Here is a 27080-nt window from a genome sequence, read left to right as displayed (position 1 = left end):
TGGGACTGCAGCTCCATCTGCAGGGCTCTGCCAAAGCGGCTCCTCCTCGGGGAAGGGCAGTGTCACCCCAGCAGATACCGCACACCCAGTAACCCCCAAAACAGAGATGTGAGCACAAACACAACCATGCTCCTCAGGGTCCTGAAAGGAAACAAAGCCCCCCCCCGAACACATCACCTCAGGAATCAAATCACCATTTTGATATAGTTCCCAAGAAGCAGTAAATTCCCAGAAAATTCAGTGTATGTCAGATACTGGATTATGCAGAATGCCGAGTGAAGCCTCAGCCCTCTGGCTCCAGGGAGCAGCTCTGCCCCTGCAGAGCTCACGTGCCCGGGGCTCTGCCAGTGTCAGCTCAGCCTCCTGCCCTCAGGCAACACAGACATGGCTCAGTGCTCCAGCCAGGCTCCTTAAAACCTCCAAAAAGCTGTGCAGTGCTTCTGTACCAAAAGGAGCCCAGGCCAATCTGTGCAAAGCACCGAGGAACACACTGTACTACACCAGCACATTCCCTCGGATGCGAGTCTCACAGGAACATCCGCCCTCCTGGGAAGAACAGCAATTTTTCCTTTTATGAAAAGGTCAGCAACACCATGTGATTTTCCAAGATATATGAGCACTATGCAATGCAAATACATAGAAATACAAGTGTTTTAGTGATAAATATAGGAATTTAACACTTGTCCTACTGGATTAGACCAGTGTCTGTCTCGCAGGGGATTTGTCCTGCTCAGAGCTCAGACAAGGGATTGACTGATGCTTCCAAGAAAAAACACACTGCCTTCTGCAGCCCAGCCACTGGCACTCTCAGAGGGCCACCTAACTCCAGCCTGCTGCAGGAAACCAGCTCACCCCCAAGAAGAAAGCAGCACGATGCTGTTTAACATTCCCATCAGCCCATGGACTATCCAGCTTTAAGGCCTCCTGCAGAAGCAGGCTGTGTATAATGCTCTGTTTCATGCACAAACACTGCTAACACCCAGAAGAAATCTGAGAACTCATTTCTTTAATTTTTAAACAGAGTCTGACAAACTAAATTTTAAAAATTACTATAAAAAAAAAATCCACAACCACACAACACTTTGACTACACTTTGTACTCATGGCTCTAGGAGGCCAGAAATCAGCTGTACTGAAACTATTTCCAAACCTAGGCTCAAATGCACTTTAACTGACCTATTTTTGTTCTTTCCTTCCTCAGATTCCTCTGCTGTGTTTAACCAGGGCAGGTACTGCAGGCCAGAGCAGACTCACAAATTCAAGTAAAGAGTATACAGGACATGGTAAACTACTGGGGTGGATAAATGTAGTGTGAGATGTACAATGGGTGAAAGACCAGTCTGTGAACAGAGCTGTGAGTAGGGAGAGGTTCCAGCTGGAACCCCAAGTGCTGGCTCATCACAGAGAGCTCAGGTGTCTGTGGGAAAGCAGGGCCGATGTTCAGGAGTTAAGGGGGTGAGGGAAAGACTTATTTGAGGAGTGAGAGTGTGGGAGAGGCAGAGGGGAAAGGGAGCAGATATATCAGTGCTCATGTAAGACCCTCTGAACCTGCTGCAGCCTTCCAACAGACTCAGATTGCTGCTGCATGTCCTGCCTGGTGTCTCTGGCTGTGCAGTCCCAGGTCAGCTGGACAGAGCCTGACAGCTCCTCCCTGGCACACACACACAGCAGGGCCCTGTCTGGACACTCCCAACCCTCCTGAGTGCTCACCTTCACTGGCCCAGCAACTGCTTCCATCTGGACTGGCAGGCCAGATCCTTTCCTTGCCTTGCCTGCCTTCCTTCCTTCCCTGGCTAGCTATGGTCTGGAAGAGAACTTGCACCACGGGAAACACAGCAACAGCAAGCAGCAGCTTGAATTTAATCCTGCCATTATTTATACTGACATGATGCTGACTGTCCACTTCAGGCACTTCTCTCAGTGCTGTTTCCGGTAGCCCTAGTCTGAGTCATCCTTCCCAAAGAGACAGACATCAGCTATCCCCACGCCTGTCAAGAGACTGGGTCGTACTCCAGTACTGTCCAATTTTGTACATGTCATTTCACCTCCCGTTTTTCAACTTCTCCGTCTGCGAAACTGGAGTAGTGACTCTGGCCTTCTCTGTAAAGTCTTGCAATTAAATGCCTCACATGGAACGTAGACATTTCTATTACTATCAGAGCAATGTGTGGGTGCCAGATGTTTATTCAGGTCTGCCAGCATCTCTGAATAACTGCAGTGCAATTCTTTTAAGGAGCCTGATCTGAAGCACTATCTTTATTACAATGCTGTGACTGCTTCTGGCAGCATCCACCAAGTGTCAAGGGCTGTAAATTCAGGTTCTGTAACATGTGCACTGATCCTTCAGTGACAATCACTCAGCAGGAGTGGGAAACAAAGGCTGTTTGCTATTGGAGCACCAGGATCCTGGAACAGAACTGCATTTGAAATGTGCACATCAGTTATGTCCTGTTATACCTGCAAATCCCTGTGCCAACATAAGCCAGAGTTTGGATTCATCATCCCATCTGGCCACATTCTATATAAATGCATCTCAAGGCCAATTAAAAAAAAAAATTAAATTCTTTCTAGGCCAAATGGGTGATCTGGCACGTTGAGAAGCTGTATTTTTAATCTGGAGCTGTGAACTCTTCTGTCTTGGGTCCTGAGATGATTGAGTCACTTTAGCAGAACAGACCAAAATGTTTCATGCAGTTCCCTGAGGAAGGTGAAACACTTCCACACGCTCAGCTGAACTTCTGCATCTCTGGATGAAATTTGTGTCAGGAAATGAGGGGTCTGTCACTGCATGGAGAGTCCAGCACTCTGGGGAATGGAGATTCTTTTCACAAGGCAGAAGAAGTTTTCAACAAGCTGTTTAGCCAGGCTCAAGAGCAAAAAGCATCCTGCAAGGAGAGCTGTTTCTGACACACTTGTCAGCTGCTTTGTTTCTGGATGTGCAGAAACCTAGGCCTGTGGGAAAAAGAAAGACCAGAGCTTTAAGTCTCACTAGGGACAATGTGCCTTCTACTTTCATCCTATAAAAGCAGCAATTTTCCAATGGCAATGACCCCACCAGAGCCAGTCACCCCATCAGAAATGCTCACCTGTGTCAGAATTTCTGACTCAAACACTTGCCAGGCGGTCTCAGGATAGCAGAAGGCTGAGATACTACCAGGGAGCCCCTATTTTGTCAAAGACTGGCTTCAGCCGTAAAGCTTCTCTGGCTGAAGTCATTTAATATGTAAAGGTACAGGGACATATTCTACAAAGGACACAAAATCTGCAAAAAATTGAAGGCAAAAAAAGACTGACTTGCCACAGAAGTCCTTGTGAATGGCACGGAGGGTGAGCAGTAAGTCTGGGTGTGCCTGTAGCCAGTGCTCCACCATATCTGGATGCCTGGGATCAACTTCCAGAAATACACTCCTGAAAAGACACATTTGGGAGTAGAACTGGAGAGGTGCACATTTAGGTTGCTAAACTGATAAAAATTAAGATCTTTCTTTCTGTCTGACTCTGACCAGCGCAGGAAATGAAAAGGTCAGTAAACACAGTGCAATCCAACAGTCCTAAACCAGGTCATAGCTGTCCATTTAAGATGCAGATTCCAGCTGCCTCCTTCAGGGGAGAAAGTGTTGATCCTGGGGGGAATTCTCATGGTACTCGTCTGTGTGAGCAGTTAAAGCCTTGTATTGAGATGCAGTGAGACCTTCTGAAGACCACCCAGAGATACCACCAGCACTGTGTTTCTGAAACCCCCAAAGATTTAAGGACAGAAGGAGGTTTTGTGCTGCAGGAACACTGAGCACTGGCCTGGCAGCCTGGAGTCCCTCTGTGCATAAGCAGCGAGAGACACGAAGTACAAGTCAGTACACACATTCTTCCACAGTAAATGTCTCCATAAATCAGCCATGAAAACAACACCAGCATTCAGGCCTACACAGAACTGATCAAATAACCTCAGTTAGGGCACCAGGGCCAGGCCTGGACACTGCAGGGCTATTTCCATCTCTGCCAGGCTTTATGACACTGGCTCATTCCCCATGTCCCCTCCCGTGACAAAGCAGAACCACCCCAGCTCACAGGCACTGATGGAGCTGGTTACAGCCTGGGACAGCACAGCAAGGGACAAGTTTAGCAGGCAAGGGACACAGGCCAAACCCCATCAAATGCTCTCCTGAGAACTCTTAAAATATCCCAGACTGAATACTCCCTACAAATTCACCAGGCTAACTACAAGCTGTGTGTGGATCTCATTTCTGACCTTAAAAAACTTCCCCTCCTCAACGGGGGCTCCACCTTATTAAACAAGCAAAAAGAGAAGGAAAAGCAATGATCTTAACAAACAACCCCTCAGGACCAGTCTCTATTGCTGGGAAATTCTGAGGAGCATCTTCTGCTCTTGTGGTCATGCAAAGCATGAGGAATGAATTCTGCATGCAGTATGCCTCTCAATATTCCCATTCTTCTTCTCAAAACAGCAGATTTTCAACGACCTTATGCTGGCCAAATGTCAGGAATATCAAACACGATGTGTGAATGCCCTGGCACATGAACAGTACTTTTGGGTATCAGCATGTTGATCTTCAAAATGGATCTCACATGACAGAGAATAGGAACAATCAGTCTTGAATATTAATCATGGAGAAATTTAACATTTAAGAAACTATCCCTGACTGATCTTCTTTCTCCTGGGATATTCAGCATTGTATACTGGCACAACAAACAAGTTTCCCATAATTAAAGGGTGGGAGGGAAGCAGAGATCTATATCCATCCTCAAAGAGTTTTACACTGCTTCTCCTTCCATCAGTTATTCTCCTTAGAAAGCTCCCCTGCTTTCTGCACTCTCTTTCTCAGCTGCTCTCTTCCATGTTCTTTTTGTTGCTGCTTTGACCTTAAAAGATTCTCACTTCACTAATGACCAGGAAACACCACCAACAGCCAAGGAAGGCTCATACCCCTTTACTAACCATTTCAAGCTAATTTTGCTTACACACATGACATTTTGTAAACTGCTATTATCATCTGGGGCAATGAGGGGACAATTTTGCAACTATTTTCTATCTGTTTTGTTTTTATACAGAGAAGTACAGAACTTACAGAAGTGGATGGATAAAAGACATGAAATTCAAAAGAGGGTAGTGCTTACCCAGAAACCTTCAGAAGAGAAGGAGCCAAAGCCAGAATTGTTTTGATGACTCTCATGCCATCATCTCCCCCATCCAGTGCATCAAGGTCCTCATAGCTGGAGTGTGGGAAGAAAAAGATATTTGACAGCAATTCCTGTGGCCCTTGAGAATGCATCACCCCACACCCCCAAGGAGAAAAGTGCCCCTAACACACCTGAACTCCAGTGTTCCCAGGGCAGGTGATAGCACTCACCCCTTTTATGGGAAATACAGGGAGGGAGAAGGCAGCTACCACTGGGCTGAGAAACCCCACATTTAGCACAAGCAGAAGACATCCCCTGAAGTATTTCTGAAAATTAGGAGCCAACTGTAGCTGGGATCTCAGAGTTCCAACACACAGGTCTGTTCTCTCTAAGCTGGCCAGGGAGTGAGGGGGTTGTACAGCAAGGGATCACTGCTTGATTTCCACCATGCCAACCACCAGATCAGGCTGTGGCTAACCCAGCAGAGCCAGCTGGGGTGCAGAAAGCTCAGCTGTCAGAACCTGCTCTGGTGCACATCTTGTACAGAGGTGGGGGCAGGACTTTCTCCTCACACGCATGACAATCACTTTTGGATTGGAACTTGCTAATTTCAAACTTTGTGCTTTTTCCATTTTAATAAATCTTTAAAACACTTCCATATTGCTTCAGGCCTATAAGCAGTATCAAAGCAAGCCTGTATTATTATATCCCAAATAAACACACCTACATTTTGCACGTGTATATTACATTTGCATGTTTTGTGTGCAATTGTGTGTAGTATAAGGAAGCAGACAGAAAACCTTGCTTTGACAAACAGGAGAGGAAAAATCTCTTTGTCTGATTACCGGAGGATTTCTGCATCCAAGGAAGCCATGTCTTCATGGAAAACATATGGGGGGTTACTGACTATGACATCTATGGGGCCCCAGAGCAGCAGCTGTTTGGCAGAACCTAGAAAAGAAAAAGAATCACAACCAGCTCTCAAGCACAGCATCTTCCCTATAAGCTCAGTGTCAACACCCTCCCCAGGAAACTGTCTCCAGGCACATGTAAATGTGTTTGGCTCTGCTTTGTGATAATAAAATTTTATCCTGTTTCTTTCTGCAACAGCCTGCCCTGTTCCCTGTCCCAGGAATGCAAGAATAATACAAAGGAAAGCACAGGCAAAGTATCATTTTTTCATATCAAGAGCCTGCTTAGCAGGACATGTTAAAAATCACAGGAGCTTGATGCCCTGGAGCTCTGTGCCCACATGGATCTAAAGCAACAACCAGAATTCAGAGAGCTCACAAAGACCTAAGTGGGAGCTCAGACTGGCTTTTCAGATGAACATCATTCCTCTTACAGAACTGCAGCAGGACCTCCAAAGAGCTGCAGGGCCCCTCAGCAAAAACAACAATGGGCTGCTCTTCTGCAGACCAGGAGCAGCTCCCTACACTCCTGCTGCTGTCTGACACAGGCCAGCCCTGAATCAGACCTCATGTAACCACATGAGTATGACACTGCCCTCAGGCAGCCTCTTGGCACACAGCTTTCAGCTATAAGAGACAGCAGAGTGTCAAAAACAAGTGCCAGAAAGGTGTATTAATGAACCCACAGCTGCAGCTCCTGGCTCCACAGCTGCTAACAAACAGCCAAGCACTATCGACCTAACTGGATAGGCCCCACCAAATGTTAGTTTTAACTGGTTTCAGCTGGCTCTGGGGAAGAAAAGCATCCTTTCCTGGTTCAACTAACCTAATTTCAGCTGAGTAAGATTAAGGCACTTAATCTAAGCTAAATATCTGAGCTCCCTCTAACATCAGTGGAGAGACAGGCATGTTTGTGTTTATCCAAAGCATCCATGTCAGCATGGAATGAATTACACTCTGTATATATTTGCCTCTCCCCAGCAACAGTAAAGAGCACCTGGACTCCCAGCTCAGACACAACCTTGGGACACATAAAGCCAAGAACAATTCACCTTCTGATGTAGTCAGGGGCTTCTCTTAGTTGATAATCTGCCCTGGAAATCTCTGCAGGAAAAGCTTCACTGCCTCACTTCTTACTGACCTTTTTCTCTATTAACTTCACTCTTCTGCTGCCTGCATCCCAGAGTGGTCCCTTGGCTGTCTCTCATGCTTCCCTCCACCCATCAAAGACAAAAAGGGAAAGGGGATTGTAACAGTGAAAAGAGTTACTGTGTGAAACATTTTGGTGGATGACGTGAATCCTTTCTTGGAGTTGCAGCCTGTAAAATTCCAGATACAAGAACAGAAAGAAGAAAGATTAGGAGGTGTGTTTGTGTGGATTCATGAACAGTACATTCTACAAACAGATCATTACATATTGCACCTCTTATCTGATATGCATATATTCACAACTGCCAAGATCTTCCCAGCATGTTCTCTCCTCCCACCACAGTGGCCTTACACCCAAGTTCTATTCCCTTTGCTGAGGGCCTACAGTCCTGCCCTGTCAGGATACACAGGCATCAGGAAAGGGAGGGATTCCTGCACTGTGTGCCTTGTGCCCAGATGGATCTGGCACTGGGATTGATCCAGTAAGACTCATCTAAGCATCCAGAGAACACAGCTAGGATAAGGGAGCTCTGAAAAGCAGACAGGATCCAAGCTGGGTTCAGTCAAGAAGTAACACAGCTTATCCTGCTGGCTTCTCTCCCAAGAGCTACAGGGCACCACGCCAGGGACAAGATCCCAAAGACACAATGAAAATATCCATGGAGACATATGAAGTTCTCTGATATGGCATTATACTCCCTCATTCACTCTTCAGCCAACAAGCAATGTTAATAAGCAAGACAATTTTCCCCAGAGGTCAGAGTTATAGATTATAAAAGAGGCAAAGATCTGGCCAGCTTTTGTTATATCAATGAAAAATTGCAACAGAATTTGGTTTGACCCTGACACATTAGAATGAAACCTCTGCTCCCCATTCCCTGTAACTGGGCTAGGAGGCAAAGGGTAATAGTGAGGTAACCAGTTTAGGAAGGGCTTGTTCCTACTAAGCTCTTCAGACTCACACACAAGCTGGGACTGGTTGCAAGAAGTAAAGAGATGCAGCCCAGTTCAGTCAGCACCAGAAGTAGCCCCCCCACAGTGCTGGCAGCAGCTTGGGAAAAAAAGGGGTATGTGGGTCTGTGGACAGAAATCCCAGTTAACCAGCACCTCTAGAGACTCACAGCTGTACTGGACTCCATGAGAAACAGCAACAGGAATTCTTTCTGAGATGGCTCTAATTAATGCCTAGGGCCCAGCAGTTACTGAGGACAAGAATGCAATCTGGAGCTCATTTCACAAAGCCCACAGAGACTCAGAAGCATACTGGGATTCCAGCTCTGGGGTTCCCTGTGGTAGTGATGGGCCAGAACAATCTGACAGAAAAGCTGAGCAAGTGGATCCACTAGGAAGGACAAGGACAACCTGACAGACATCTTTCAGCACAAGGTGTTTGAGCCAGCAGCTCTGAACATCCATCCAGCCACAGCACAGGTGTCTGAACAGCACGGGATCCAGAAGCACCATTCCCACCAAACCAAGACTGCAGGGAGGATGCTGAGGGACACCACACAGCACATCAGAGGAAAAGTGCTGCTTGACTGTGCAAGCATCTCTATAGGAGCAAGGACAGAAACAAGCATGATCGAGGGAGCCAGAGAGAGAAAGGTTCAGGATATACCTGTCCTTAACCTCCCACGTGACATAAACATTCCTACTTCAGTCCTGAGCTTCCTGAGTTCACAGACAGGGGTAAGAGTAGTTACCAAGAAATGCTTTGAAAACCCTTGACAAACAGCATGTGAGCACCACTGCTTTACTTAGGCTGCTGTCTTTGCAGAGCATGTTCACAAGCCAAAGAAAATCACTCTGGTAAACATGAGCAATTTTTTTCTGGATTGTTACACACTTTAGGAGTTCAAAAACTAAATATTCTCTGGTTTCCAATGGTGATAAACATGAACCACATGTACAAGTATTGAGAACTCAATACACTATAATTTACAAAAAAAATGAGTAATATGTGGTCTTGTACCTGTGTGCATTCTCCCTGGTGAGATCCACAGCAGCCTCCTCTTTATCCATGGCTATGACTCTGCTCTAGAACAGATAAAAACAACAAACCCCACCAAGCAGGTGTTACAACATCAAGATTCCCGAGCAGACTGCCAAACGTGCAAGATCAAAACCGACCAGAGACTGCTCACTCTGGGCTCCTGGAAGGAGCAGCTTCTGAGGAATCCATGTAGGGCATAGCTGGGATCATGAGTGATGTGTGTAAGGCACTAAGGTGACTGAAGGCTCTCTGCAGCACAGCCAGCAGCCCACCAGAACAGACAACAACAGAGGCACAGTGACTCACCTCACCTGAGCCCTCACTGCTCCTGGAAGGGTGAGACTCAACACTCTGGCTAGTCTGGGCTAGGCACAGGCTGCAGGAAGGTCATGTTGTTGGATTTATTCTCCCTAATATAGACAGGATCCCTCCCAACACTAACACAACCACTTGGGCAGAGATTCTGGCACTTTCCATCTGCTACGCAGACACCTTTTACCCAGTTACTCCACTGCAGTCCTTAGACCACATTCACTGCCTGTATTGACTGCATGTACTTGACTCTGTGTCAAGTATTTTAGAGTTCTCTAGCATAGTGGTGAGAGACAGGGCTCCACAGCTAAAGCTTTGTTTGACCTTCCATTCCACCTTGGGAAAACCACAGGCAAAGGCCTAACTTGGTTTTGCTTTGCTCAATGTTTTTTTAAGCACAGATGTTGGTATGGATTTACACAGAGAACACATGCTTGAAGAAACTGCTTGGAGATGATGGTGTGATTTGCCATCACTCCTAAGGGGATTAATTTCATGGCTCCAGGCCAGCACCCACACACGTGAAGCTCACCCTTAAGGTGAAGGACACAGCTGAGACCATAAATGAAAAGTTGCTGCTGTTTACCCAGTACTTTAGTGCCAAATTCTACCTCAAACACTAAGGAGATTACCCAGAGTGTAACTCCACTTAGCTGTCAGTGTGGCTACCATTAATTCTAATCAGTCAAGGCTCCTTATTTCTCTGGGCACAGCAGTTTGGGCTGGGAAAGGACTTTTATGAGTTACAGGGACAGACTGACACAGCTCTTTAAGTTAACAAGCAAGGAAAAGAGCATGAAGCTCTTCTCCTAGCTAAGGAAATCAGGGCAATTATACTCTGAAGTCATGAAGCTCAAGTATTAACCTTCTCAGGTAACTGGGAGGAGGAACACCCCTTCCATTAGACGCATCAACCTCTAATTCTTATATGGCAGGGCTTATACTTCTACTACTATACTTCTACTTCTGTCCTCTAAGAGGAGGGGCTGGCCACAGCAATTCTCATTCCTGAGAAGGAACTGGCTGTTCTGCAGTTCTGAGGAGAGGGGAATACTTTTCCCTTAACCACACGCAATGAGATCTTGGATTCATTCCTCATTTTCTTGACCAAGAGTATCTCCATAAACATGTTACATGCCACAAGAATCAGGGGCAAGAAGGGCTTTGGTCACCCAGATAACAGCCCCCTTCTTGCTCTTTTCACTCTGCTCAGAAGCTGTGGGTTGTTACTAAGGAACAAAAGACTACAAAAACATGGTTTGGCAGTTGTGGCAATGAGATATGCTTGTTTTAATTGATCCCAAGTACTGACACTGCTATAATAATCCCTTTCTTGTATAATTTAGCCTTCAGTTTCCTGGAGACAAGATCTTTTGATTCACAGAAAGGTGTTTTTGGAGATGACTGCCCCATAAATTCAACTGAGTGTGTGCCCATGCCTCAGTACCTCCTGTCCTCAGCCCAGGTTAGTTTCTAAAACCAGCACCCACCAGTGCTTCAAGGTAAGGTGATTAATAGTGAGCTGCAGCAGCTCCAGAATGAGCATATTCACTTCTTTCATTCTGATTGTGTCTCTGCTATTCCTGCAGACAGATGGGGAGAGGGAGAAATTCCCAAATATCTCTCCTCTACCTACTACGAACTTACAGAGCCTGACTGTCAGAGACCTGAGCTGTCAAAGTCCCATCAGAGAAGTCTGTGACATCTCAGCGAAGACGAGCAGAGTGGGATTATCCTCTAACAAAGGCACCTATTGAAGCAGGAGTACTGAAGGGAGCTCACCTGAGGCAGTTTGCAGAGCAGACTCAGAGCAATTGCTCCAGAGCCACAGCCTATTTCCAGGATCACAGGATGAGGAACAGGAACTGGGAAACATAGGGCTGAATTCTCACATCTCTGAAATTCTTCCTCCACAACAAAAGAGACAAGATCCTAAAAAAACAAACAAAATTACCAAGGGAGATGTTTTGACTCACACCTTTGTGATCTGAGGACTGAAGTTTAAATTTTTTAACTCTGTACGCAGCGAAATGTATTTTTGTTGCTAATTTTAAAAACACAGATGGTAGCAATGGAACTGACATGCCAGAAGTCACTTCAGCTCCATCTGCCCCACAGGATGCTATGATTAGTAACCAAATCCTCAGGATACAATCTCCCACAGATCCTCTGAAATCTTACAGCACTGTTGGGAAAAACAATAACCAGACAGCTGGAGCACATTAGCTTCTGCAACACCATTTTATTTACCCCAAAATTTTGGCTTTCAGAATTTGTAAGCTTCTTCTACACAGTGTCTGTAGGGTAGGTGACCAGGAGGCAGTTGCACAGCTCCTAACAGCATCTAAACCAATAATCCAGTGTGGAGATGAAAAGCCAAGGCAATGAATTACTAAATGATCCAAATGAGCAGCTCCCTGCATGGATTTCAGATTGTGGACTCCTACTACACTTTGTTGCTATAAAGTCACATGGAAAAGATTTTCACCCATGCTCCTGGATCTGTATGCAGCTCTGCCATTGCTGCCTCCTCCCTCCCATCACTCTTTTCTTTTCTAAATCCCTTTGCCATGTTATATAAAATCCAACACAGCAGGAGGGGTCTCAAAAATTTCTAAGGTTTGTGAAAATGAAATATAAGAGAAAGCACACATGTGGCCTCCCTCTGACTGCAGCATGAACTTCCTTTGTTATTCACTGGAGAAAACTTCAAGATGGAAACCTTATGAACGCCTTGAGTGCATCAGCAGCTCAGCAGGTCCTCCCAGCTCCCTCCCATCCTTGTGCTTTCAGGGCACAACAGGACCCAAAGGCCTTGCTGCCCTATGTGTTCCCAACGTGGTTAGGATTCTCCACTTGAGAGGGCTGCTCTTGGATCTCTCATGTAAATCCAGAAAGTTTAACAACATTTACAAAAAATAACTGGCATAAGATGGAATATTTAAAAGGAACCAGTCCTGGCAGGCAGGTCAGCTTTTCTTTTACTTTACACTGGCTTTTGTTGGGAGCCTGATCTGGACAGGCTTGTACATAAGGGCAGAAGCCCTTCCTTGGACCTCCCACCCTAACTGGAGTGCAGCATAAGAGATGCCTTGTGCAAAGTTGCAGTATTTCTGAAAAGATTCATAGCTATTGGTCATCCTTCCTGACAGGCCACTCCACACATGCAGTAAGTGGGAAGGGAGATGCAAATAGGTATAAAAATGAAGTGTTCAGGTAGATGAGCTTTGAGGAACCATCCCTGGAGCAGGCAAGTTTCTGGACTGATATCTAAATATACTCAGCCAGGGATGAGGAGCCACACCCCAATGCCCTGCCCGGGTCACCATGTCATTACTGGCATTGTCCTTATATGGGAGTTTGGCTAACAGTCTCCGAAATCACAAATTCCTCACTGCTGCTCTGGGATTCCTTTCCTAGCCAATTATGGATGGAAACAGTCTCACAGGCTCCCAACCTGAAGGAAACTATTACAGGACTCAGACAGCAAAAGGGAAAAATAAACACCTTATCTACCCATTTTTGTGAGAAGTGACTTTGGCCATTCAGCCAAGAGCTCCAGATGAATCAGTCTGGAAACACTCGGGCACTGCAGACAGCCAGAGATTGCAACCGCAGCTGCTCTGGCGAAGCAGGTGAGGTGCTGAGGATTCCAAGACCACAGAAGGCACCCAAAAAATTCTGCTTGGCTTTTAAATCACTTCTTTAAATATCAGCCATTTCTGGGCACTTAACAAACATTTCCTGGAAATCTCCTCAGTAACTCAGAACCATCTGTTCCCAGAGTAGCACAAGTTACTGATTACAAATGTCCAAATGTGACTTCCATACACTGGAACTATTCTAACCATTTATTAACTTCCTTAAGGTTTATCATTAGTAATTTCAAGCTTGCTGGGTTTTAATGGAATGCCTACTTTACACATTCCACAGAGAAAGCATTTTAGTGTGCTTGCCAAAGCTGCTATTTAAACATGACCGATTTCAGGTTTTACCACATAAAATATACATAAAATGGGATGCTGATATTACTTAGACTTTGTATTCTGCTTTCTGACTGCCTTACCTCATTGTCTTGGTTATTTCACGATAATTCCTTTCATGATAATTCTTACTGCGGCAAAGGCTGGTTTTCTCATAATGCACATTTACCATAATAGTACAAAATTAAAACACATAAAAAATAATGGGACAACCTAAAGAAATGGCATCTTTTTCAGGACATTAGTATCTCCTTACAATAAACGGTTGAATAATTATTTTCAACTTGATTGACAAGCAAAGAAGATTTATTCCAACTGGCAGAGAATCAGGAAAATTCAGCAACCATGACACAGAGTATGTCCAATCATCCTGCTCCCATTGCCACTAGGTTTCAGGAATGATTAAATTATCAAGAATTGTTTTGAAACCGTATTCATCAGATTCTTCTCAGTATTTTTCACCTTCTAGCAAATGATCCAACCAAAATCTGTGCTCCTCCAATCACACCATCACCTCCAAAATATCACCGCTGGAAATTGATAAATTACAGCACTTTGCAGAACACAGCAGAGCCCCTTTCAAATCTCATCTTGGGAGATGAAGCATTTCTGGCCAAGTATTACAGTGTTCATACAAAGACTACAAAACACCCTGCAAGTCAGACATTCCCAGTCTTTGCACAAGAATCCGACTGGAACCACAGCTGGGGAAAAGCAACAAAGAGGCCAATGGTGCTAAAAAGAGGTGTCTGGGACTGGCACAGAGAAACTGAGACTGGGACAACAGCAACAGGACAAAGGCTGGGTCTTTATTGGGTAGGACACGCCATGTCTTCTCAGACTGAACAGATTCACAGCACAAATACCTACTAATGTAATGCTAACATTGCCAAAAGCCATTTCAACCATCAGTTCGATCACCAGCTTTGAAGGCTGAGATATGAAATGACAAAAATTCCACTGGCAAATAAAAGAACACACTTTGTGACCCAATTCCATATTTGCCCACAGCACGCCAACCACTGGGTAAAATGAACGCTCAATTGTGGAGTTATTAACATTCAAATTATTGCTTTCAGTATGAATAATTTTTGTCAGTTACAACCCAGTCTACAACAAGAAATTCTGCTAACCAGTGCTACAGGTACTGGCAGAACTATTTTTATCCTGGAGCCTGCTGTACACACACATGTGGTGATCAGTGTGATAATTGTGTCAGAATGGGGAAATGGAACATTTTGAAGAATTTTTCTCCCCTAGTCTGTGCAAGAAGCTCCTTCCTGCAGCAAAAGCCACTTGTGATTCCAGGAAGTCTTGCTTCACTGCCAGATTCACCCTAAGTTTACACTGTCATTTATTTGGGTTCAACTCCCCCATCTTCTCTGTTGAGTGCAACAAATGCAAAACTTTGTGAACACCTCCAGCTTCCCCTGAGCCTCCACTGCACCCTTCCACCCACAAGTGTGGTTCCCCAAGGCCCCCCAGCACCCTCCAAGTTCTCACAGCTCTTGGTGTCACCTCTGCCCTGTGGCCAGGGCTCTGGTTCACTGCTTTTCTTGGAACTGCAGCTGCACAAAGGAGCGTGAGGTCAGGGGCTGCCAGCACCCAAACCACAGAGGCTGCAGAGCTGCAGCCCAGGCAGAACCGGCTCAGGCTCAGCCGGGTTCCACCCCGAGACAGCCGGGAGGAGGCAGCAGAGATTCCTGGGCTCAAGGGTAGCTGCAGAGCCGAGCACAGGGACAGAGCTCAGGGGATCCTCTGCTACAGCCCAGCACCGGGGATTGACCCATCATACGTCTCTGCCATCAAAAAGGACAAACTAAATAAAACAAGAGGAAGTGAGGAACGGGAAAGGCAAGGGTGGAAGTCACCAACTCCCACTGCATTCAGTACAAGCAGCCTTTTTCCACGCCCCAGAAGAAAGCAGGGAAGACAAGGTTGCAGGGTAAGAGCTGGGGCTGCAGAAGGCTCTAAATTCCCAGGTCAGTCAACTGGACAAGGAAAGCAAAAAACCCAGGAAAACCCTGGTAACCTTCTCTCTGCTCTTGCACACTTCCTGGGAATGTTTTACTTATTTGTGTGCTTTCCAGAAACTTCTGTTCTCAGAATCCAGGACTTTCCATAGAGCCTGATCTGATATTAACCCAACCATCCCTCCCCTCTTGTTTACCCACTTGGCTGCTAATCAGCACATGACAAAACACCACAAAGCCAAGCTGGAAACCCAACTCCATGGCAGTGGCCCTAGAAGATCCCTGCCACATACCCTGCTTCCAAAACCAAGCCTCCAAGCCACCCCACCGCTTCATGGGCAGGCAGGGGTTTTGTCCTGGGCTCTTCTCCCTGGCACTGTAGTAGGAAAGAGAAAAATCACAGAATATTCTGAGTTGGAAGGGACCACTGAGTCCGGCTCTTAAGTGAATGGCCCATGTGGGGATCGAACCCAATGTTGCACAAAGCCCATGACCTCCCACTACAAATGTATGGGAATCAAAGCACCTGAATAACTGCAGGGGAGCCACTAATCCTGAAAGAAAGGGTGGCTTTAGGCAATGACAAACAAACACGTCAAAGCATACCTAACACTGAGGAAGGGGTTTGGCTGAGGTCACACAGCAGCAACTCCTGATGTGTCAGGGCACATGCCACGTGCTGCTTCATCTGTTGGAGCACAGGCTGTGACAGCACCCAGAAATTACTTTACCAACAGGCAGCAACCCATACGTGCTCGTGCCCAAGAGACATCACCACAGCTGTCACATCTAAATTTAGCCATGCCCGAGGGGCAGGAGTGGATCCAAGTCACTGTACACTGTACACTGACCATACTTCAGGTGTCCAGCACAGAGCTCTATCCAGGCACACCTCTCCAGAAGCAAGGTATTTTCTGTCTCTGCAGATACTTGTATTGACCACTGCCAGACACAGCATCTGGACAGATGCACTAGTCTAGCTTGCTAATCCCCAGCTCTAGTTACTTGGATGTTTGAAAAGAGCTGGGGGGAGGAAATGAAATTTTTTTTCCCTCACGTGGGAATCTCCTTGAGTCCCATCTGTTACAGCCATTTTATAGCTTTTCTCCAGTTCTAGTCCCACATTCTGCTTTCACTGATGAGCTACAGGACTCGGCTAAAACACATGGAAACAGGAGCCTCTTTCAATCACAACAGGGAGATTAAAACCCCCCAAAAATACAGGCATTAACAACAGAGAGATGTGTGAGAACATATTAAAAAAGTCTATGTAAGTTAACCTGGGAAACAGGTTTGTGCATGTCTTAAAAGAACTGCCTTCAGCAAATTTTATCTTTAAATTTCCATTTTTCAGTCTGTCCTGAAAATTACCAATTTGGAAGTAATTCTATGCACTAACAGGGTCTTGTTTTCTTGCATAGGAAGCCAGCAGAAACTACCACCACAGTTCATCTTGACCAGTCAGCCAGGTACAGCCCTGTTTCTTCCATCCTTTCCTTTTGAACAAGAAGAAATCTGTCTGGGGAAAACATTCTGTCCTGATTTTCAAGTGGCCAGCAATAGACTCTTGCTAAGCTGTTTCAGCATTTAATTACACTGTCTGGTGAGATGTGCACCTTTTCTTCTGGCCTGCAGTTATAGTGCTTATTATACACTTCTCTGTGAAACAGAGGGACTTCAGTTTTCAAATTTCTGCTGTCTGTGCCAGGTAATTTACCCCTAAGCTTGTTTTTGATGAACTAGACAGTCTTTAACAACAAGGCAGACTTTTTCAAGCTATTAATTCACATACTGTTTTTTCTCCAAATCTAATTTTCCACTTCTTCTTCAAGCAGTCAGTAACATAACCGGACATAATAGTTCTGCAGCTATTCCACTGCTGCAATACTCATTATTTAATGCTGCTACATGCACATGGGCATTCCCCTGTCCCACATGCAAGGATCCCAGCAGCCCACTGAGCAGCAGAAAGCATGTGCTCCTGGTCAGCCAATACCCCTAATATACTGGAGATCCCAAATCTTTCTCCAAGCCCTTCTGGTGGCACAAGTCCCTCAGCCACAAGGCACAGGCTGCTCTATTTGTCTCTCTCTATATGATCCCATTAAACACTTGTGCCTAGCTCAAAGGGCAATTCCAATTGCTCTGCAGCAGTAACAGGCTCCCTTCATGATTTCCATTCCCCAGCCTCTGTGCCACAGCCCACTTGCAGAAAATACTGCTCTCCTCCAACACACTGATGAAGTATTGCCCATCATACGGGCAAAATCTGATCTGTGAGGCCACAACAGCAATGCTCCAACTTAAGCACATTTGCTTACAGCTATATTTTGACAGATAGCAGTCAATTTTTGATTTGTTAAATAATGCTCTACTGCATTTATGTTTAATATACCTTATACAAGTCTACACATATTTCAAGAAAGGACCTTAAGCTAATGTCAAGACAAAGCACTATTAGCCTTCTCACTTCCCAAACTGGGAGGCCCATTACACAGAAAGGGGAAGCAGCCTTCCCTTGAAGAGACAACTGGTCAGAGGCAAAACTATGAAAAAAAGCCAATCTCCTGACTCTTGATTAATGGCTGTACTCACTAGACAATGTGACCTTTAGACCTTTCCAAGAAGTATCCATCTGTGTTAAAGAAATTAGGGAAATGAAAGGACATTTCTGCATCTAAGGGCTCCTTTCAGCCCTGATTGAAACAGAAAATATGTCACTGCTTTGAAATAGAACACTGGAGAGAAAAAGGGCCCACCTTGCAGTCTGTTTATTTGCATATACAGGTCAGGAAGGGAAAATTCTCCCTTCTCTGTGTGCTAGACCTTCTTGAAAGGTTAATGATTATGTTTAGCTAGAAGTTAAATTTCATGAAAGGTTTCTCTAAGCCAATCTTTGACTCAAGTGCTTTCACAGAACACCCCACACAATGAATGCCATTCCACAGGCAGGTGCAAGTTAACAGCATTGACTTCAGGTTTCAAGCATGTTATTGTGGGAAAGAAACAACCTATTTTGGGAAACAAGCAAAAGAGCTTAAAAATCACAGGTAGAAAAAGAATAGACAGAGACATAACTAAAAATTACAAATGCTGTTGTGAATGATTGAAGTGTTATACAGTAAAAACTAAATGTTTTCCTTTATGCAGCACTGGAAGCAAAGAATACACCTTTCCCACCTATGATACAAGATTTGCTCTCACATGATGCCAGGGAGGTTAGACACAGACAGACTCCAAAGAGGATTAAACAAATTAGTGGGGGACAGATCCATTAGCAATTATGAAGCAGGATGGCCCCAAATCCAGCTTTGGTAAGAACAGCCCTTAACTGCTGACTGTCAAGAGAAGGAAGGACCCCTCCACACCCACCTTTTCTCTTGTCATTTTGCTCCCACCATCTGCTAGGAGCCCGGATCGATAGCTGTGAGGCACAAGAGATGGCCATTTTTGTTTCCACTGATCAAATAAGCTTTCTCAGGACCACCAGAAATCCTGGGATAACTGATAGGGAACCGAACCGGCAGGAACCCGGCGAGCCTAAGCCTGGAGCGCCCTCTGGGTGTACCAGGCGGGTGTGCCGCGTACCCCACACCCTCGGAGAACGCCTGGACCAAGCCGAACCCTTCCCAAAGGAAGCCATGGTGAGGCTTTCATAGAGCCTGCAGTCAGCTGGACAAAACAGGAATGACGTATCCACGGCTGGCTGAATTCTCCTCCTCTTTGTCCTGTTTCTCCCAAAGCAAGGCCTTCTAAAATTTTAGAAGTTGAAAAAAATACTTGCTTTGGGAAAAGGTCTTTCTTTTCCATTAACAGTGAGAGAGCAGTGTTGAGACAGCGATGCCTTGACATCACAACAGTAATCACCTCACAAAGATAATTCATTGTGCACACCCCATAACTTTGCTCCAAACATTCCCCAGTGCATAAGCCTGGCTCTGGTGCTGCAGGAGGAAAGCTGGAAGGATGCCACATTCCAAAGACCCTCACAAACCCACTCAGCACTTGCAGCAGCCAGTCCAAAGCTTTCCTCTCAGCAGGCCAGAGCTTAAAGCTAGTTCCCTACTTTTGGCTGCCTGTCCCCTCCCCACACAGATTCCCATGGAACAGAAGAACAAAGCCACATGTGCTGAAAAAATATTCCCGGAGGGAGAGAAAAGGAGAGGGCTCATCTACCAGAGAGAACTAAATAAGCACGGGGGCAAATTTCACACAGGACAGAATAAAGCAGACAAGGGAGCTTCTCTCTCTGCGTGTGTCTCTGTCCCCAGGCCTGAAACAATGCTCGTGGTTTGAGTCATGCTGTGTTTAATTTCATGTCATTACCAAGGCACTGGGAGCAGGAATCATAACCCTCCTGTTGCAAGCAGAGAACAATATGTGTGTCATAAACATGGCTCCCCTTCTTCTCAGATTCGAATCAACACACGGGAGGCACCTGCAGAAGCTACATACATAACATTAAGAAGCTAATTTTGAAGCTGCCTGTGTATCTGCACTAATGAGTCAGTTTAGGGAGTCACATTTTCTCAGCCAAAACAAGACATGTGGCTTGTGTGTGCAGTCACAGATAAACTTGAACCTGGGATAACAATTAACTGCTTCCTAAAGAACAAAGACTATTTACAGAAATTATTTGGTGAAAAGTTTCAGCACTGCTGGTTTTAAGAACGCTGCAGACAAATTCTAAACAAAAGGAAAGCAACAGGTGCAATGGACTTCAGCATTTCTGAAAGCAGGTATTTCCATTGCAGTTTTCAAGTCCAGTGAAGGCCGAAAAAAATTACTCTGATGAAACAAAACATAGACAAACCCGAAACCAAACACATCACACAAAGTCAGAGATGACCAGCCTGTCCTTCCAGCAGAACGAAAGGATCTGGACACCACTTTGTGCACAGGTTACACACAGGACACAGTTCCTGGAAGCAGCCATGCCCTACCAGGTGCTGCTGAATCGCTGGATCTTGTCCCCGTGGCTCTTCCTGTCACAGGAACCTCCCCAGCACATTACAAGCAAACTGTCTGTTGCCCACAGAGCTCCATTCCTGAATCATTATCATAAACTTCTGGTCTTCTGTAATAAATGTGCTAAAAATGTGCCTTCATATGAAGTTAAGTGACAAAACAAAGTTTTGCCAGAGACAAGGTTTGGGTTAAGCTGTTTGCACTCCAGTTTTGCACTAGGGTATATTAAGTGGTTTCAACCACAGCACCACACTCCAGTTTGGGCCAGTGGAGATGCTTTTACCAAAATCAGGCATGTGAGCTCAGTTAACAACATTCTCAAGCATTGGCCAGCTCAGCTTCCACTCCACACAATAGGCCTTTGTTTGGAGCCTGGCACTGCATGAGGACAATCAGAGCACAGCTCCAGAAGAAGCCTCGCCAGCAGATATTTTGACTTGCAGAACATACAAGTTCTCCCTGATTTTAATGCTCCTGTTGCATCCATGAACTAATTGGGATTTGAAGGTTGGAAATACTCTCTTGAATCATCCAGAGCAGAAGTACTGTTGACAATAACAAAGCCAACCATCGCTGGCTCCAACTGGCAAAACTATTCCTTGGAGCTCCATCTCCAAACTCAATCACCACGGCGTGATCAACCCAGACCAGGCAGAGAGCTCCCAGCCTCTCTAGACACAAGTGTCAGCACTATGATTTAGGGCCCAGCAGATTCTCCATGAGGTGCTGCTGATGCCCCACACCAAACCAAGACTCTGGTTCTAAATACTCTTCTACAGGCTGACATGAGAGCATGTCTATGCTGCAGCTGTGCTGATTCCCACTGAATGCTCTGGAACCCTCTCATGATTTCAGTAGCACCCTCTTCCTCAAAGGCACAACAGAAGCACAGGCTGTCTTTGTCTTTTAAGTTTTGTTTAACTTTTGCACATTACAACAGGCAAACAATTGAAGAAATGACTACTAGACTGAAACAGGTTTAAGCTTCTGGGACTCATAAATGGACAAGGTAAGAAGACCACTTCATCTCCAAAAGTTAACACAGGCTTCAGAAGAAAAACGAATTCTCAGAGGGTAAAAAACCCAAACCAAACTGAAAACCCACCTCACAAATCCTAAGCTCTCTTGCAGACTAGTAAACAGAAAGTTTCCTAGCTAAGATGGCCCATGTGCTGAAAGCTAGGCTACTGTCAGGGCAAGTGTCACCAGGCAGATCTTAAGCTCTTCCATAGCAGTGGGAACACTGGGGAACGTGGAGTTTTAACTTGGTCATGTATGGCTGTCCTTTGCATTCTTATGACCAACAATCACATTTAAATCCAGTCCAGGTCAGAATTTACCTTTCAGTTTCCTGTATTTGTGCAGAAACCATCAAGGAGCCATGAGACAGACAGTAGGTGCCATTTCCTACCAGCCTGCACATGGACACTCAGGCTCTCTGGATTCCATTACTGTTTTCCTACTACTGCAGGGTTCTGCCAGCATCCCCTGGACAATGTTCAGATTTCTCTATGCACTAAGCTACCGGGAGATAGCAGTAGAGGTTTTGAACTTTGCAGGAGTCCTTACTACAGCAGAACTAAGGAAGGCAAAGCCACCTCCTTCCATCAATGGCAATTGATTTCTGTGAAATTAAGGGATACATCAGCTTGCAACATTCCTCGCTCTGAGGCAGGAGGCAAAGGTTACCAGCATCGGTTCCAGATCACAAGCTTTGAATCACCCCCATTCTAAAAGAAGTGGAGTGATCTGATTTCCTCATCACTGCAGCCTCACAACATACCGGATGCCTTCACAGCAATGCTCTGATTGTATCGTGTCATGTAACTCACACATCCAAGCCCACCCCCACCACACCCCCCCCACTCATACCTCTGTTTCAGGCCGTGGAATAAATACTGGGGGTCTCATCTTCAGGGTCAGGTCCTGGAAGTCCCACTCTCCAAGCACGTACTGCACTGGCATCCTGCAGCAGGCAAAAGGAGTGTGAACACTTTGGGGCTGCACTGGGTGACCAGAGGCACTCTCGTGCCATGCTTACCTCATTGCTAACCACAGCCCCTGCTGAGGGCCAGCAACTGCATGAGCAATGTGCATGTGCACGCTGAGGGAGCTGGGGGAGCTCCCTTCCCACAGCTGAGTTTGTTATCAAGCACTGGAATTGGGAGCTACAGGTCAGTCAGCCTCACCTTGATACCAGGAAAAGTGATGGAACAAAGAGGTCTCGAGTCTGTGTCCAAACATACCAAGTACAGGAAGGTGACTGGAAGTAGTCAGCATGGATTTACAAAGGGGAAATCATTCCTGAGTGACCTGATAGTCACCCATGACACAACGAACAGCTCTGTGCATCAAAACCGCGTGTCCTGACTTTCCCAAGGGTTCTGATACTGTCTCCCATAACATCTTCATATACAAGCTGATGTAGTATGGACTGGATAAATGAGGTGGGCTGGAAACTGACTAAACCGTCAGGCTTGGAGGGCTGATTTCAGCAGCACAAGGCTCAGGGGAAGGCTGATCCCTAGTGGAGTGCCCCGGGAACAATATCCTGTAACACCTTAATGATCCGGGTGAAGAGACAGAGAGCACCCTTGGCATGACTGCAGTCACAGAGAATTAATTGGGAGGAGTAGTTAACAGACCAGGTGGGTGTGCTACATTTCAGAGAGACCTCTGGAGAAATGGGCTGGCAGGAATCTCCTAAAATTCAGCAAGTGGCAATATGAAATCATATAAAGTGAGGATGAATAACCCCATGCACCAGTACAGGCTGGGGCCTGACCAGCTGGACAGGGGCCTTGCAGGTGGAGGAGCTGTGCCTCTCACTTGAAGCACCATGAGGGACCAACACAGCACAGTTACTTGACATCTGAGCTGCCTTCTCCGTGCTGCCATTCTCCTGGCTGCTTTCAGTCTGAAGGAAAGCCCTCCACAGGAACAAGTACAAGAGAATGCTCCTACCTTTGTAGCCGCTTGTGGCTCAGCTGCTGGATTTGCTCCTGCTGCACTGCTGTAAGTGGAGTGTAGAGACTTTTGGAATCCAGGCTCTGAAACTGAAGACAAAGTCACTTTAAAACCTGCCCACTTGTGCCACGGGGGGGGGGTCCTCTGCAACCCTGCCAAGGGCATTGTCCAGGGTGACACAGGATGCTGACAAACACAATTGCCTGGGACTGCTAGAAACCAGCTGGAAAGTGATCAGAAGAACCTATCTGCACGTTTAGAAACAAACCTTCACAACTGTTCTTCTGCTACTTTTTGGTATTCACAAAAATAAGCAAAATTAAGAATCACTTCTTCAGGCAAGTCAGGGTGGGTGTTTATGTTACACTTCTGCAAAGGAGAGCATTTAAGAGACCCCTGAGTGTTCTACTGGCAGTAATAAACTATACCTCACCCTCTCTGCCATCTAAGGGAGGGTAAGTTGTTCTACTCCCTGTGAGATAAAAATGTAAGAGATTCAATCAAAATGAAAAAGTGAGAAGCACACACAGACTTTATTCTTCTCCTATTACTTAACTGTTTTTGCTCCCAGGACAAATGACACAATATATTGACTAGATTCTCGTGCTTCAGGGATCCCATTTGTCTCAAACACCTTCTGCCAGTAGTTGACCATATCAGTGGCAGTCACGAGCCCAGGTCTTGCACTGCAGCTCTGCCTCAGAGACAACTGCTTTGGACTGAGGACAGCACCCTTGCTCGGAGTCAATCGCCCTGGCACATGCTGAGGTGGGAAGCTCAACAACTTCCTGAGCAGTAGATGGGTGAGGCGTGTCATCGTGGCTTCCACACGTGTTCCTTGTTGTCACCTACTGATCTGTCAGTGCTGAGATTCACCTGGTGCTACCACAAGTCGTGGGTTCTCCACAGGGCAGCATTTGCAGCTCTTCTAGGCTAGAAAACAAGGCAAGAGAACAGCCTGAATCCATTGGGCTACCATATCACAGGTTCCCTTCTGACAGAATGCAGACTCCTCGCCCTAATCCCAGCCCACAAGCACAAAACCAATTACTCAGACCCTACAGGTAACAAAGGACTACCCCCAAAAAAGACTCATGTGACAGCCAACCAGCCCAGCCACTGCAACCCACTTCTTCCCAGAGCTGCCCATCTCCAGAGGCCAGTCTGTGCCCATGGCAGGGCAGAAGCGAGCTGCCCACACACAGGCACAGCACTCCTGCCTGTCCTTGGTCCCAGAAAGCCAGTGACACACCAACCTTCAGCTCCAGCCCTTGGCTCTCCACCCCACAGGTGGGTCACCCCGGTTTCCCTGTAGGAAGACCTTCAGTCTCTCCTAGACTATTTCTTTTAATCCTCTCTCTGTTCATAAACCTCAAGTCCTAGGTTGGCAGGGATGCTCACAGAAGACCTGGCCTTCATGGATCAAGGGTCTTTCACACTGTCACCATCCCCAGAGGGCAAAAAAGGGGTCACAGAGCCAGAGCTGAGCTGCTAAGAGCAGAGGAAGGAAAAAAATCTCACAACGTACTAGAAGGAAGAGAAACACTCGAAAAATAGAAAGGCCAGAAAGGGCAAAACCCACCAGAGGGAAGTTGGTCTCTTAAAGAAGAGAAGAGGCACAGCCAGAGAGGGAATAAAAACAAACAAGATGACTGCAGGAGACAAAGGAAATGAAACCTTACGAAACAGCTGCTGCATATCACACTTGGAACTGTGTGAGACAAACAGAACAACAACCGAATTTTCCTGCTGTGATCCATCAGAAATGAGGGCCCCTCTCCTTTCTGACTCACAGTCCCTGGAGCAACTGTGGGTTTCCCTGAGCACCCATTCCCATTCCTCTATTTATGGCCGCTTTTCAACACTGTCTTGGAGAGGCCTCAACCTCCTCTACTCAAATTCCTCCAGAAAATCACCACACAAACAACTAAATACCTCTCCTGAGCAGCTGGCAGCTGCCCCCTAGGAATGCTGCTGCAGGGAGAGCCAGGGAGAGCGGCTCTGCTACAGCCTGGCAAATGCTGGCACCACAGTCCTGCTCCTGCTGCACAGGGAAACCCTGGAACAGTCAGGCCTCCACTGCCCTCCTTTGTAAAATCAAACACAGCCCAGGGAAGCAGCAGAAGGAACACGCTGCAGCAAAGATCTGCAGACTGTCTTACCTGCTACCTCCTGGCAAAGGGGTGGATGCTGTAAGAGCCCAAGGATGCCCTTTGTACCATGTGAATTACTCTCGGCAGAGAGACAAACAGCCCCTATGAAAACTTACCTTTATGTTAAGTCTGTCAGCTGCAGTATTTATTCAGGAAGCTTCCCACTCCAAGGCCCTGTTTACTTCTACAAGAGAAACACTAAAGGAATGAAACATTAACAACCATTAGCGTTGTTAGGGAGGCAGAGAAGGCCTTAATTGGCCGTGGTTGAGATAATTTGCACAGAATCACAGAATTGCTGGGGTTAAAAGGGACCTTTGAAGATCATCCAGCCCAACTTCCTGACCAAGGCAGGCAACAAAGGAACGTGGCCAGGTGGGTTTGGAATGTCTCCTGAGACGGAGACTCCATAACCCCCCTGAGCAGCCTATTCCAGTGCCACCCTCAGTGTAAAGAAGTTCTTCCTAATGTTGAGGTGAAACTTCTTGTGTTTTACTTTATAGCCATTACTCCTCATCCTGTTACTGGGCACCATCCTCTTGACAACCTCCTTTGAGATCTTTACATGCATTGAGATCCCCTCTCACTTTTCTCTTCTCTGGACTAAACAGGCACAACTCCTGCAAGTCTCTCCTCATAAGACACATACTCCAGACCCTTCATCATCTTTGTTGCCCTGTGCTGGACCCTTTCCAGTGGCTCCTTGTCTTGTCTCTCTTAATAAAGGAGACCAGCTACTGATGATGTGAAGCAGCATGAGGTAGCATGCTTCTTCTTGCTACAAACACCTGTCTGCACACAATTAAGGAGCAGATTTTCTTTCCCCCCTGCAGTTCCGTGGTTTGGTCCTTTCAGCCCCAGCTCCCACTCCCTGTAGCCTCACAAGTGCACAGGTGGATGTGGAAAGGCCCAGCCACTCGCACTCTCGGTCCTGCCCTACTCACAGGCCTGAGCAAGGCCTGGACCTCGCACTGTCCAAGTCTCTTTCCAGCTGCTGTCAGCGTCCGGCTGAGCCGGCGCCGCAGAGCCCCGTGATCACATCAGAGAGGGCAGCCTGATGCTGCCGACCCGCGGCGGGGAACGAGCCCTGTGAGCAGCGCCGGGACCGGAGTCCGGCTCCTCTTCCAGCCTCTCGGCTTTCCCTGCACATGCAACACCATGACCATGGCGGGGGCTCCCTCCGCCTGAGGGGAGAGTGGGCCCGGGGCTGCTCTGAGGCGAGCGCGCGCACAGCGACGCCTCACCTCATGGCTCCCTGCGGGGTGGGGGGCACAGCCCGCTCGCCCGGGGACCGGGAGCACAGCCCGCTCGCCCGGGGACAGGGAGCACAGCCGGCTCCCGTCCCACGGCAGGGCCGTGAAAGAGCAACCGAGCGGCTCCCGCCGCTGCCGAGAGCAGCGCCGGCCCGCGGCCGCCGCGCGCATGAGTGACGCATGAGTGACAGCCGCACCGACCAATCGCGAGCCGAGCCCCGCGGGCGCCGGCCAATGGCCTGGGGCGGCGGGCGCCGGAGCGGGGCGGGGCCAGCGGCGGTGC

At 46.8% G+C, this 27080-nt stretch overlaps 1 protein-coding gene across 1 annotated transcript; it reads right to left on the bottom strand.

Moving 5' to 3' along the window:
- Nucleotides 1-1852: 1852 nt before the first annotated feature.
- Nucleotides 1853-26964, bottom strand: HEMK1 (HemK methyltransferase family member 1). Its single transcript, XM_048315853.1, has 12 exons — nucleotides 26789-26964; nucleotides 25661-25742; nucleotides 23948-24324; nucleotides 23389-23480; nucleotides 22297-22390; nucleotides 11283-11432; nucleotides 9168-9232; nucleotides 7316-7365; nucleotides 5981-6086; nucleotides 5133-5228; nucleotides 3294-3407; nucleotides 1853-2951 (listed from the first exon to the last, which is right to left on the bottom strand). The coding sequence occupies exons 3-12, from the start codon at nucleotides 24206-24208 to the stop codon at nucleotides 2915-2917; spliced, it is 1065 nt and encodes a 354-aa protein (XP_048171810.1). The 5' UTR covers nucleotides 24209-24324; nucleotides 25661-25742; nucleotides 26789-26964; the 3' UTR covers nucleotides 1853-2914.
- Nucleotides 26965-27080: the final 116 nt, after the last annotated feature.

This window comes from Corvus hawaiiensis, chromosome 11, assembly GCF_020740725.1.
Source record: "Corvus hawaiiensis isolate bCorHaw1 chromosome 11, bCorHaw1.pri.cur, whole genome shotgun sequence".
NCBI classification, from domain to species: domain Eukaryota; kingdom Metazoa; phylum Chordata; class Aves; order Passeriformes; family Corvidae; genus Corvus; species Corvus hawaiiensis.
The sequence above is the reverse complement of the archived record's forward strand: the minus strand, read 5'-3'. Positions and strand labels throughout refer to the sequence as shown.

Excerpts from the sequence above, each read along its gene's own strand:
- HEMK1 (XM_048315853.1), bottom strand. The coding sequence starts at position 24,208 with ATGACACGCCTCACCCATCTACTGCTCAGGAAGTTGTTGAGCTTCCCA. Across the intron at positions 23,481-23,947 it reads TTGTCCTGGGAGCAAAAACA|TTTCAGAGCCTGGATTCCAA; the intron begins GTTAAGTAATAG and ends CTTTGTCTTCAG. Across the intron at positions 11,433-22,296 it reads TTCCACGGCCTGAAACAGAG|GATCTTGTCTCTTTTGTTGT; the intron begins GTATGAGTGGGG and ends TTGTTTTTTTAG.